The sequence below is a fragment of the Maniola hyperantus genome, chromosome 14 (genome assembly GCF_902806685.2).
Source record: "Maniola hyperantus chromosome 14, iAphHyp1.2, whole genome shotgun sequence".
Classification (NCBI taxonomy): domain Eukaryota; kingdom Metazoa; phylum Arthropoda; class Insecta; order Lepidoptera; family Nymphalidae; genus Maniola; species Maniola hyperantus.
The window spans coordinates 7,796,456-7,809,947 of record NC_048549.1 but is presented as its reverse complement, the minus strand read 5'-3'; the positions used below and the strand labels follow the sequence as shown (position 1 = coordinate 7,809,947).

The following is a 13,492-nucleotide window of genomic DNA, read 5'->3' as shown; positions in this document are numbered from 1 at the left end:
ACGTTGAAATTTTCAGACTGTTTTTTTTTGCCGCTTTAACGACAAATAGTAAAAATTTCAAAAGAAAATTATAAAAATAGTCTTGTGCGATAGGTTTCGTATACTCACCTCGTAGCTTACTAAGTTACTACCACAGATCTAATAGATATGCAACTAACGTGGCCGCTATAGTTCCTCTCGCTATAGTTACTCGCATAACCACGTTTTTTCCACTTTGCACAAACAAAATTCTCATTTCTTCATTTCATGTAGGATAACTTGTGTCACTTATGCTACGTGGTGACTCTGCCACCTGTTCGGAAAGAAGTTCTACTGAGATGAGCCGGCGAGAAACTCAGTGTATGTCCACTTACTTTAGTGCGTCGGGTGGCATTTTACAGTAAGAGAAGTCGAGATCTGTGAGGGCGAGACAGGCAGTGAAGAACTGCCGGAAAGAAGGTGGAGGGTCTTTAGGCCTTCGCGCTGATGACCACGGGTTTCGCCCCACCAGCAACGTGGACAGCCGCGCCGCACAGCCGCGTAGTAGCGCGCCCCACATCTGATAATTTTAATGTTTTTATTATCTAATACTCGTACTAGCTGATGCCCGCGACTTCGCGTGGATTTAAGTTTTAAAAATCCCATGGGAATTCTTTGATTTTCCGGGATAAAAATTAGCCTATATTACTCTCCAGGTCTTTGACTATACCCAAGCAAAAAACTACGTCAATCCGTTGCTCCGTTTCGACGTGATTGAAGGACAAACCAACAAACCAATAAACCAATAAACACACTTTCGACGGTAATTATTTTTAAGGGGCGTTTATAAGTGACCTATATACAAGCCCCATTTTTATAAACTAAATTAAAATCGAACTGTACAATGAACCCTTAAAACATGTAATCTCCTTTTTGGGCAGTCATGAAGAGACGAGAATGCGCGCGTGGAATTATTTTGAACTATCTAAATTAATCATAATTTAATTTCCAGCACAGTTACGAAGATAAAGCACAGATCATAACGGATATTTAAAATAACACTAATTATGGTAACAGCTTAATATAACCGAGAAATCACATCAAATTGTTTTGTGTATTAGATTCATCCGGTCATTGTACAATTTGCCGGGACGACAGTTGCAATATGTGAAATCATTTTTAATGGGTCTGAGCCAAATATAGCCCATTTTGTCAACCATAATCCTTGACTCCCATCCCGTAATCCGAATGACCGAACTACTTTTAGAGACAAATTGACCTAACTAGCACTGAAAGATAAGAATATAATAGATTGTTACAAAAACAATGCAGCTAATTCCGTTGTACACAATCTTTAAACTAAACTAAAATGACACATCTAAATCTATTGCTATTTTATCCCGGAAAATCAAAGAGTTCCCACGCGAATTATAATAAACCTAAATCCACGCGGATGAAGTTGCGGGCATCATCTAGTAAGGTATAAATTAATACATAGAGGCTAAAGGCCTTACTGAAAATGTCTTACTTACGTTTTCTAATGTAGTCTCTGTGTTGATCAAATTTAAATGTGTCAATACGTTGGGCTGGGCTAGAAAATTGTATAGATTCTGAAACAATAATAGTTCTTTGAAGCTAAACGTGGGTAATATATCAACACTAGGGTCTTGGACTGTAGTAATAAAATTATGTGATGGTTTGTATAGCGGTAGTTTATGGGGCTAGAATTCATTACAAAGAGAATAATTATTTTAAAAATCATAATTTTTATTCATTTCTAAAATAATTAATTATTAACGTCACACTGTACGGAAAACGATTCGATTAAGGACGTCACATGGCGTAAACGACAAATATTTTTAAATTTGTTGACAACAAAGTGATCCTATAAGGGTTCCGTTTTTCCTTTTGAGGTACGGAACCCTAAAAATGATTATTTATTTATCTCTTTTCTCAATCGATGCCCCGCCATAACTCATTCTCGGTTGGCACTTGTTGCGATCGTGTAATTTTCAAGTTCGCCAAATTTCGTCAAAAAACGTGGGAATGTAGAAAAACTGACATTTGTTAAAAATATTATGTTGCGTTAATTCCAAATCAAAAAAAGACCTAAAAGTCTCGATTTTACGTAATATACTTTTTAGAAGAAAAAAAAATTACAAGTTTTTCAACGATTACTTATAGACTAGCTTTTAGGGTTAACCGTTTTTAGCGACAGGGCGGCAGACATGTAGATCAGCAAACTTACGTGTACGTCATCCTTCAGGTTATTGTGCGAGAGGTCCAAGTGCGCCAGCGTGGACAAGTGGCAGGGGCTGTCGTTGAGCATGGCCGCGAGGTGCGCCACCGCCTTGCTCGTCAGCCCGCATTGCGACAGCGCGATGTGACGCATGCCGTCCGGGTTGTTCGCTAGCCCTGTCAGTATGCTAATGGCGCCTGGAAAAACGACAAGGCTTGCATGAAAGTTTTTGTTTGGAAAATCCACGGGAACAGACAGTTCCCGCGGGACGCGGACGAAGTCGCGGGCAACAGCTAGTTTGATATAAAACTCGACGCTTTATTCTCAGTTTATGTATTTTTTGCCGTCACATTTGTTAAGACGAAGCCAAAATATACCTTAGTAAAATGAAATAAGTAGATTGATCAATACTAATTGTGATGAGACCTATAAACTTATAGACAAACATGTACCAAATAACATAGAGTGTGTATTGGGGAAACAACTTGATGATCGCGTGATTATGCCTCTGAGCTGAATTTCTGCACACTCCGTCGACCTCGCTATCTGAGTTATTATAAGTATAATTATTGAATTCAACAGTCACAAACCTTTGTCTTCTATGTGGTTCTGCGACAAGTCTATCGGCTGTCTAGCTAGCACCAGCGCTTGCCCAAGTTTGGCCGCATAGTCGTGTCTTAGCGTCACGGCTCGCCAACTTTTGCAGCAGCAGAAGACTACAGTCGCGGACAATTTCTATGAACTTTGTAATTCACCTTTGTCTTCAATGTGGTTCTGCGACAAGTCTATCGTGTGCATCGCAGGCGGCTGCCTCGCTCGCACTAGCGCATGGCCGAGTTTGGCGGCATGGTCGTGTCTCAGCGTGGCGGCTCGCCAGCTGAGCTGCTGCGGCGGCGGCGAGGCGGAGCGCAACAGTCGCGCGACGGCCTCCCACGCCTCGCCGCCGACGCGCACGCTGTCGCCGCATACTCCGCTAAACCACGTGTTGTGTTGCAGCGCCATCACCAGCGGGATTAGATCCCTACACAACAAGCGACGATATCACGTATTCCATTCTCAAAGGGAACACTTATCTTGTCCGTTCGTCTGTCTGTCAAGGCCACTTTTCTCAGGAACTTGTGGAAGTATCAAGTTGATCAAATGCATAACTCTATAGTTCTAAGTTAACAATATAAAAAAATACGGCCATTTATGCGCATATTTTGACACCCCAAATAAATCAAAACTTATAGCGTATACTTCTTGTTGACCTAGAATGTTGAAATTTAGGCAGGGAAGGTCTCACAGCACCAGCAATAATCACACGTACCCTTGCAAGATACGACCGACTCGCACTTGGCTGGTTTTTATTTAATTTAAGCCTCAAGCAAAAGAGCAAAATTCGCAGTAGTGTAAAAGAGCATGTGCATCTACAACTTTTTTCTCATTTAATAAATAAATAATAATTCGGTTGTGCGGAAAATATCTAAACTTAATAGAAAGGCCTAAAAGCAGTACTATGTTTTTATAAAGCGCTGTGTAGAAAAGAATAACCTACTTTGGACTTGTCCTAGCAAATATATGTTACGTACTTACCTCTGGTCAAGGTGGTCAAAGTCTTTCAAATGAAGCATTCTAATGTCGTGCGCCAAATAAATTGTGTCAATATCCCACGCGACTTCAGCTCTGGAAACGTAAGGGCAATTATAAAATATTCAAAATACGTATTCCATTCCACAAGTATAGATTAAAAATTTACAGGTCAACGTTACAGTTCTTGCAATTCACGATGGCGAGTGGCTCATGCTTGTGTTTAAGTCGTATCGGTATAAGTAACGTACACTGAATGTGTGCGTTTGCGAGCGCTTGCTCGCGACCGATTGGTCCGACATGCACGCACACTTACGCAATGCCCATGTATCCGCCGTAACCACAAGTATTGATGATGAAAATGATTAAAGGAGCGGACTGAAATGCGAAAGGTCGGCGATTCAAACCCCATTGCACCATTGTCGTACCTACTTCTTAACACAAGCTTTACGCTCATGTTAGGGGGAAAAGGGGAGTATTAGTCAGGCTAATATTATTTTTAAGATTATCAGCTCTTTTTCATCAAACCATAGCTAGGAACCATCTCGATGAAACAGGCTTTCGAATAAAAGAAACCACATTCAAATCGGTCCATCCATTTGAGCGCTAGCTAAGATGCTACAGACAGACACATTAACACGTCAAACTTATAACACCCCTCTGTTTGCGTCGGTGGTTAAAAATAAAATTTTAACTGGTTTACCTGAAAGGTGTTTGATAAAGGTCACACATAGCTGCATACTGATTGGAAAAATCGCCACAAGTGGAATGTTTTCTCGTACCCCTGACCGGTTGGAGTTGGAATGGTAGATGGACCTGCAATTTTAGGTACTTACAATTATTTTTAACTAGATGATGCCCGCGACTTCGTCCGCGTGGAATTAGGTTTATAAAAATCCCGTGGGAACTCTTTAATTTTCCGGGATGTAAGCTAACTGTGTACCAAATTTCATCAAAATCGGTTGAAATGTTGGGCCGTGAAAAGCTAGCAGACAGACAGACAGACACACTTTCGCATTTATAATATTAGTATGTATAATATACCTATTGTTTTAAATAATAATTAGTACTTACTAAAGGAGTAAAATAGGAGTTTGAAATTTGTGTAGTCAGGACGATGTATAGAAGTAGTGTATGACTGACTGAGTGACAGACTGACTGATCTATAAACGCACATCTCAAATTACTAGACACATCGGGCTGAAATTTGGCATGAAGGTGGCTATTATGACGTTGACATCCACTAAGAAAGGATTTTTGAAAATTCAACCCCTAAAGAGGAAAAATAGGGGTTCGAAATTTGTATGAACTAGTAGAAGAATAAAAAACATTAGTTATACAATGATTAGTACAGGACAGATTTGAACATTGCTATAAGTACCTAAGTATAATGATGATATTGACCTTATTTTTTCGTTTCGATTATTAGTTACTATAAAACATGAAATTTATTACCTCCTGGCAAAGAATACCTATCATCAAAACACTATTGTAAGATAGTCAGACTACTCGTAAATCAATAAAAAATACGCTTTGTTTAAGACTAGGGAGACCAACCGCTTTGAATTTCTACGACACATCCTTGATCTGGAATGGTCCTGAGGTTTAAAAGCTTTCAAATTTTTCTGAGTTTTCAAAAATACCGTGGGAACTCTTCGATTTTCTATTTCTGTATAGATTGTCAATTTTTTCTATCTGATAATTTTAATGGGTTTTTTAAAACCCTGACATATAGATACCAGCTTTATCGTTACTCAATAAATTTACATCAAACTGAAAACTATAACTATTTGAGAGAATCACTGACAAATTTATAACTTTCATTTCAGGTTAAAGAATTATTTATTTCTCTCAAAGAATTACAAAATTCACTTACAGAGAAAACATATTTACAATAGGTAGGTACTTATTCGTTTGTTCGGCAATCATTATAACTTACTTGATCTACAACTCACATTACATATTTTACTTTAGCAATTTGTTATTTTAATTAAGTTCATTTTGTCAAAATTGTTTAATTGTGTATAATTAGTTATAATTTATTGTAAACATCCTATGTACACATATTAAGCAAATAAATTCGATTCTATTCGATTCTATTCATGGATGGGCCACGAAAAGATGACAGACAGACATAATTTTGCGTTTATAATATTAATAAGCGTTGTTATCCTATAGGTCGCTTAAAGTACTATAATATTTGCTAGTATAGAAGCAAAGTTCTATTTTTTCACTAAGAATATTCACCTAATCCTTAATGAAATTTAGTTATGGCCACCCTACATAGACGCTCACTTATAAAACAGTCACGTATTTGTACAATTTGGATATCATGATTCATGAGTCGTCGATTCGTATGAAAGCGAAACTATAGATTCTACTTACAACACAAAAATTACTACAATACCTACTAATAGTAGATGACGAACATAAACTCATAAATTTCCTGTTACTTTTTCCTATTTACTATCCAATCTAATAACAAGCATAATATATGGTACCTATTGTTTAACTATTGAGGATAACATAAGCGTTATCCTCCTATTTAAATCTTTTACTAACCACAGCTGGTGATATCATTTACGAATTACCTACTTAAAATATTTAATTCAAAATTAACTATGAAACCTATTTCTGTCGCCTTCTTTCTCAATCTACTGTGGTTTTACGAAATCTACAAAGTTGTAAATGTGGAACCTATTTTAGAAGCCTTCCTTCTCAATTTACTGGTTTATGAAATCTAGGTAGGTACGATTTTTTACTGTGAATCCTATTTTAGTAACATTCTTTCTCAATCTACTGGTTCTACGAAATCTACGACTTTTAATTGTGTAACCTATTTTAGTCGCCTTCTTGCTCAATCAACAGATTCTACAAAATCTAGGTACGATTTTTTTTACTGTGAAACCTATTTTAGTCACCTTCTTTCTATTGAGAAACCAGTAGATTGCTACTGGTTTTACATAATCTACTAAAGTTTTAACTGTGGAACCTATTTTAGTAGCCTTCTTTCTCAATTTACTAGTTTATAAAATCTACTAAAATAATGCCTACTGGTTTTGCATACGTTGCGTCATCCAAATTATTGAATATAAAAACAGATCTTTGATTTTTTGCGTACTCTCTCATTTCACTTATTTCGATTCTTTATGAAAATTTCCAATAACTATAGTAATAACTTTCAGCAAAACCAGCTACCAGCCACCTAATATTACAGGTTAGGTACTGTAATATTAGGTGGGATAAACGTAGGATGTGATGATACAAAATTCGGTAAAGCACATAACAACGCTCTCGAAATCACTCAAGAATGAATAATATGATTGATTGCTTTATTCCAGTGCATATGTGCCTAAAAACAATTCAGAGCGTTGTAATGGTATTCCCGAAAAATCCTGTGTAATTGAACAAAGGCACTACTTTTGTTCAAGTACAATATAAGAACAATACAGCGATCATTACCGCACGCCAGTGACCTACCGTAGTCAATCTCAATTAAAATAATCGCGATGGAAGCGGACTTAACGAAGTAATTAAGCAAATGAAAAATACGGTTGACGCATTTCGCGGGCTTAACAATCATGTTATATACCTTCTGCAGTATCTAAAGTTTAATGGCGAAATTACATTTGTATCATTCGCCCGTATTTGGATGCTTCTGGAAGTCGAGCTAGGACCAAGTTTAAGTAAATAATTGACATCCTTAATTTGCGTACACTTGGTCGCTGAAATTAAGGATGTCAAGTCGGTCTACTCGGTTTCTGGAGCGAGCTTGGATGGCTGGAGTGAAGACTCCGATGGGGACGAGCAATGCACATACAATAGACACACACACACACGTTTAAGTGCGGAAACCTGCCCATGAAGAAGCAGGACAGAAAGAAATAAAGGTGTCAAGTATAGGCCCGTCTTCGGTCAAGCTATTGAGAAACCTGAATTCAAGTATGTATAAAAATGTGGTCTCCGATACTGGATAGCGACCAAGTGTAATCCCGCCTTTGTTCGAACTCTTAACTTAACAGTATCGATACATTACTAATATTATAAAAGCGAAAATGTCTGTCTGTCTGTTAACTTTTCACGGCCCACCGATTTTGAAGATAATAGTAGTCCGATTTTGAAGAAATTCAGAACAGAGAAATTAGTAGTATTGCCGCCTTGCCCAGCAAGGCTTCAGTTTAAACCGAGTCTTTTCCATGAATAACAATTGGCCCAGGTTAAATAAGTGTAGGTCCCTATAAAAGTGTAATAGTTTTGATTCCATTTTTAAATTTTCACGGCCGAAGACGCGGGCATGTGATACTTGGACAATAAAATCAATAAACCAGCCTGTGGTCGTATTTCGTACCTTGGACACAATGTCCTCCATAGCCACGTTAGGAAATAAGTCATCAAACGCGGCAATCAGCGCGTGAATGGCATTCATAACGCCTTCCACAGACCCCTCCTCGCCTGAAAGCAAACGTAATATTTGCCTAATTGGGCATTCTGTTCAACCTCGTTCGCACGACAACTTTTTAAATAAATAAATTAAAGGTAACAAAGGTCAAAGTTTTAAATAACTATTAGAGCCAATGGATTTACCTACGCTAAATATCATAAGTGAAATAAAAGAAACTAAATTAAACTTATGCGAACCACTAGGTACTATAGTTCTGCAGTAGCTGAAACTGAAGCAATAAAGTGGAAAATAATAGCAATACCTACATTTAAATCTGTTAATTTAGTTTAGAGATTGTGCACAACAAAATTGTTTGGTATAAAAGCGCCGGGTTAGAAAAGTGACGACGATTAAATAGTATCTACCACCAATGGTTAATTAAGCTTGTTAAACAATTATTTAACAATTGTTAAACAAGTTTAATATTCCAAGTAGGTACTTATAACTTTTAGTACTTTTAATGCACTTTTAAAAAACGTCCGTGCGAACTAATGGTAAACATCAGGTTTAAAAGCGATGCTTTAACTCTTGTGTGAACGAGGCCTAATTGAGCATTCGTTCCGCGCTTTTGATTTCGATTCTTGCACATTGGATTTTCTTTCGTTTCACACTTAGCATAGCAACCTTATTTATGTAATATCGTAAAACTTCTGTTCAAACATCAATTTCACGGCATGTCAAGTACCAAGTGGCCCGTAAATCGGCTTACTGCCCGTAAATTGTAGCACTGTCAATCGTGCAATAAAAATAGTTTTATCTTTAATTCAAGCAACTGGGCAACTACACAGTTGCATCTAGAAATTGTAAAATAAAAGTTCGAAGTTCGTTTCTGCGAGCGTCTATCTAATCTATTTAAAATATGCAATTTAACTTGAGTTTTGTCAATTTTCAAACCAAATTAATAACATAAAATCAATAGGTATTTAATAAACTTGACGTGATTAAAACGAATGGAATTATATCTATTGATAAAATAACGCAATATAGTATCAGTCACATTGTGAAATTAAACATCCTTGAAATTCAAGTACCTAACAATCTTAATTCTTTAGTGTTTAGATATAATATTTTATGTTTCAAACACAAGTTTTGTCTACCGAATACCAAAAGTTATGTACTGGTAAAAATAATTATGATTTTACGTGCATGTGGCCTAAGTATGTTTCATGACACATACATACACATGTAATTTGCGCAAGGACCTTAAGTTAGCCGGGCACATGCACCGTGTACAATATACCTGATTACATAAATCCTCTAAGGCGTAGGTATGCTACACTACCAGAATTCAAATCGCGATTTGAATCATAATCTCAGTGTAATTATATTGTATTGGAATTTGGAATATATTCAGAAAAATTCCATGATCAAAACGCATAATTACTCGTTCATATTATCATATCATAAATTACTGACATGTGTTCATTCACATTGTGGAAGGCCATTCAGTGCCAAAATTATATAGGTATATTACGAACCATATAAAAACTGTAACATCCATATTCACAAAATCTAAATTATGTCTATCTCACAGTCAGTTTGATCCAGGATTCACGAGAAGATAAGATGTTCTTATAAGAGATTTCTTATATTTTAATTTAGTTTAAGTTATCATAGCTATTTGGCATTTTAACTCTGAATATTCCTATGCGTTTTAGCATTTTAAGTTTTTGGCGTTTTGCGCCTAAACGATCCAGGATCTCGACCCAATAACGTGAACATAATGGTGCAAAAGAGTTTCTGTCCATGACACAGAAACTAGAGCTATTATATATAAATATAACCACTTGTAGTTACTTTAGCAAACAATAGTGAATAAACTTTAATAATAATTGGTAACTCACCTATAAGTATTGACACTGGCTTGTGCTCGTGAATGAGCGTTATTGACAAATGATTCGCCTTCTTGCTTTCGAGAGCCTCTATCTCCATCAAGTGAAATCCATTGTCGACCTACAACAAATGTGACATATTGAAGGGTGATAATTAGAAATGGGTCAGTAAATCATACAGAACTTTCGGATTGGGAGATGCGAGAACGAGAGTCTGTCTGTCGTGTCTGTCAAGAAAACATTTAGGGTACTTCCCGTAGACCTAGAACCATGAAATTTGGCAGGTATTCATGCCAAATTTCATCAAATTCTTCTTCTTCTTCTTCAAATTTCAAGACTCTAATAGCACAAGTAAAGGAAAAATCCGAAAACTAACTCCCATGTAATCCAATGCTTAATGTTCAATTAGCTACATGTAAAACTTAGTATGAAAATAAATCTATTTTTTTGGTAACAACAGCTTAGGCGCCAAATGGTGGTTTAGTGATTGGCTGGTCAAAATATAGCCGCCTCGATTTACATAAAAATTGCCGCTTGTTAGCGCGCTCCTATATTATATTGCTGTGTAATTAATATATTTCACAGCTGATCTTATTCTATTTTTTGCCATTATTCAAAGTTTTCTTTTAGTTAACCAAAAAAAGATTGGAGCTTAGTGAAGTTAAACTATCCCAAAAGTCAGATATTGCAAAAATCTTTTTCCAGACAAATTCGTAGGGTTGCCTTTAAGGCTTTCGTGACCCATTTCCAATAACTACCCTGCCAGTATATAATCACCAAACATGATATCTTGCACTGATTGCATTCACATTGTTCTTTGAGTTTGATTTGTCATTGGGGCCGATTCTATAGTACATTCTCATTCATAGTAGATTCTCTAAACTAAACTAAATTAACAGGTCTAAATCTAGTGCCAGCCTTTTCTGCAAGCAACATTATGAAAGGGATAGCAATAGATTTAGGCGTGACATATTAGTTTAGTTTAGAGATTGTGTACAATGGAATTAGCCACAATGTTTTATTTGTTCAAAACTAAACAAGGTTGATATGTTCCTAAATAAAACATATTAATCTACTACCCACCATGGTAGAACTTTCAATCATTTCAAATTTATTTTTAAGTGAAAAGTCAGGAAGCATTTACATATCTATATTTTTACATTTAAATATCTACTAGCAATTTTATCGAATGTAAATAAAGATATTCAGATAACAGCTAAGTATAGTAGTTTTAGTTATAATAAATACTATAATTAGTATGTTTATTTTCCTAACTTTAATTTAATTTAATTAATTTTTTTTAAAATCTATGATGGTATGGCAAAACTATGAAAGAGGATACAAGGAAATCTAATTTCAGTAAATTTTCCTGTAAAGTATAATACCACAAGGATTACATTGAATTTTGTGTTTTGGAAAATTATTATATTTTTCTTACCCGTGTTGGCACTTTTGTTGTAGTAATAAATATTCTAAATGATGTCACAACCTGCAAAAAATACAATATTGTAAATTTTCAGATTTATAACATGAAAATATATTAGTAGAAAATCAACTACTGGAAATTACGAAAATCAAAGTAAGTAATTTTATGAAAATCAGTTCAATAAAATAGTTCAATTTTTAATAATATAGTTGTTTAATAATATTTAAATAAGTATAGTCCGTGACAGGTCGAAAAGGCAATCGGGGTGGGAAAGCACCGCACACCCGCACAACCTCCGCGCTATCCCGATCAATATCCCGATGCAAGCGAGCGCGGGTGACGTGCGGGCGAGCGCGGGTAACGTGTGGGCGAGCGCGGGTGACGTGCGGGTGGGCGGGGCGTCCTCCCACCTTATACTCCGATTGCCATCTTGACCTGTCGCGTACTACCTCTACTAGTTAATATTTTTTGATAAGATAATAATAATTTTAAAATAAATGTTTGTATATAAATAATTTCTTAAGTAAGTTTGTATGACAGGAAATTTCTAAGCAAATAAACAATACAGAATATTATTTATTTATTTTTCTGTGTAAATATGTATGTGTTCACCCAGCTTCACTTGGGTGCAATTTGATATGTAATCTGTCATAATATGATATAGTTTATGTTACTTCCGGATAGCTTTCTAATAGTTAAAGAAATTAATAAAATTAGTTCAGTAGTCTATAAATCTTTCTTCTTTATAATAGTAGAGATAAATCACACAGAAATAGGTTGTATTACAAACATTACTACAAAATATTACTTACTGCATATGAATACAAACACATACTGTCTATACAATATGCTGTTAATAAAGGATACATAAGATCATATAACAATAAGCAAGAACCACTATTATCTCAAAATAGCTCAAATGGGTTGTTGCTGTGGGTGTGGGTGCAGGGACAAACATAAACAGTAAATACATAATAAACCACCAGACACACCTAAGTGAGTCATTTCATTGTCCAGAATCTAATCAGTCACAGTAGTTACGACATATCAATGAGCATTAGAATGGTACTCTTACTATCTATTCATTTAATTTAACCATTCCTATATTATAATCTTATACAATATGAAAAATAATTTGTATAAAATCGGTTTCTTTTTAAATAAATAAGGTTGTAATACAGTAAATAAAAATTACAATTGCTTTTAGTAGCCTGAGCTATTTATCATTAAGTAAGTAATTAATTACTTAATGAAAAGTGAACAACTATCTGAAAATAATATATCTTATCTAAGTGACCAAATAATTACTTACCAAAACACGATTATCAACTTTATCTCCTCGCGATTCCATGCGTATAAGTGATTTGTAAAGAATTCTAACATTTTTCCCTAAGACATTGCTGATGCTCTCTAAAAATGTACAAAATTTTATTTATTATTTTTGTGCATAATTTACAAAACATTTCATAATTTCATAATATTGTGCTACATGTACCATTCAGAATATTGTAAAGTGGCTAAAAAGCAAAACATACCGTTTAATTCTGTGGATATCTGAGATTTTGTTGACATTTTCAGGATTTTCTTTAATGTCATTACTACTAAAAAAAATTTTTTTAATGACTTACTACATCCATACTCAGAGAACAAAATGTAAAAGAGATTGTTATGAAGTAAACTTATTTAGCCATATCGAAAACTAAAAATACACATTCACTTTATTATTTGAAGAAATATTGTATTGACTAAAAATCTAAAAAATCCACAACACATCTCCGCTCCGCAGTACTACTTTTTTTTTAAATCTTAATCTTATAATTATTAATCTATGATCTTATACCAATAACACAGACGAACAACGCCCACAGAGTACATTGAATATATGACAACGCCCAAACCACAGCGTACTTTTTACGTAGACTGATAAAAAAGCTAGACTTAAGTACACACAGTACTTTACGCGTACCGCGTGTGTGATAGCAGTAGCACGACGTACCGATGAATAACACGACAATTACCATTGTTTA

General features: G+C 35.4%; 1 protein-coding gene across 10 annotated transcripts in view; it reads right to left on the bottom strand.

The window, feature by feature from the left end:
- The window catches only part of LRR (Leucine-rich repeat), a 29,484-nt gene extending 16,231 nt beyond the window's left edge, over positions 1–13,253 (bottom strand). For all 10 annotated transcript variants that reach the window (XR_011237507.1, XR_011237508.1, XM_069502842.1 and 7 more), the window contains exons 1-11: positions 13,001–13,253; positions 12,778–12,875; positions 11,478–11,528; positions 10,052–10,160; positions 8,115–8,218; positions 4,470–4,582; positions 3,773–3,862; positions 2,953–3,218; positions 2,207–2,394; positions 1,491–1,568; positions 354–538 (exon numbers count right to left, since the gene is read on the bottom strand). Coding sequence is in view for 8 of the 10 variants with exons in the window: in XM_069502842.1 (XP_069358943.1) it covers positions 354–538; positions 1,491–1,568; positions 2,207–2,394; positions 2,953–3,218; positions 3,773–3,862; positions 4,470–4,582; positions 8,115–8,218; positions 10,052–10,160; positions 11,478–11,528; positions 12,778–12,875; positions 13,001–13,061 (1,343 nt within the window). In the remaining 2 variants the exon portion in view is untranslated. The remainder of the gene's footprint in view (positions 1–353; positions 539–1,490; positions 1,569–2,206; positions 2,395–2,952; positions 3,219–3,772; positions 3,863–4,469; positions 4,583–8,114; positions 8,219–10,051; positions 10,161–11,477; positions 11,529–12,777; positions 12,876–13,000) is intronic.
- Positions 13,254–13,492: the final 239 nt, after the last annotated feature.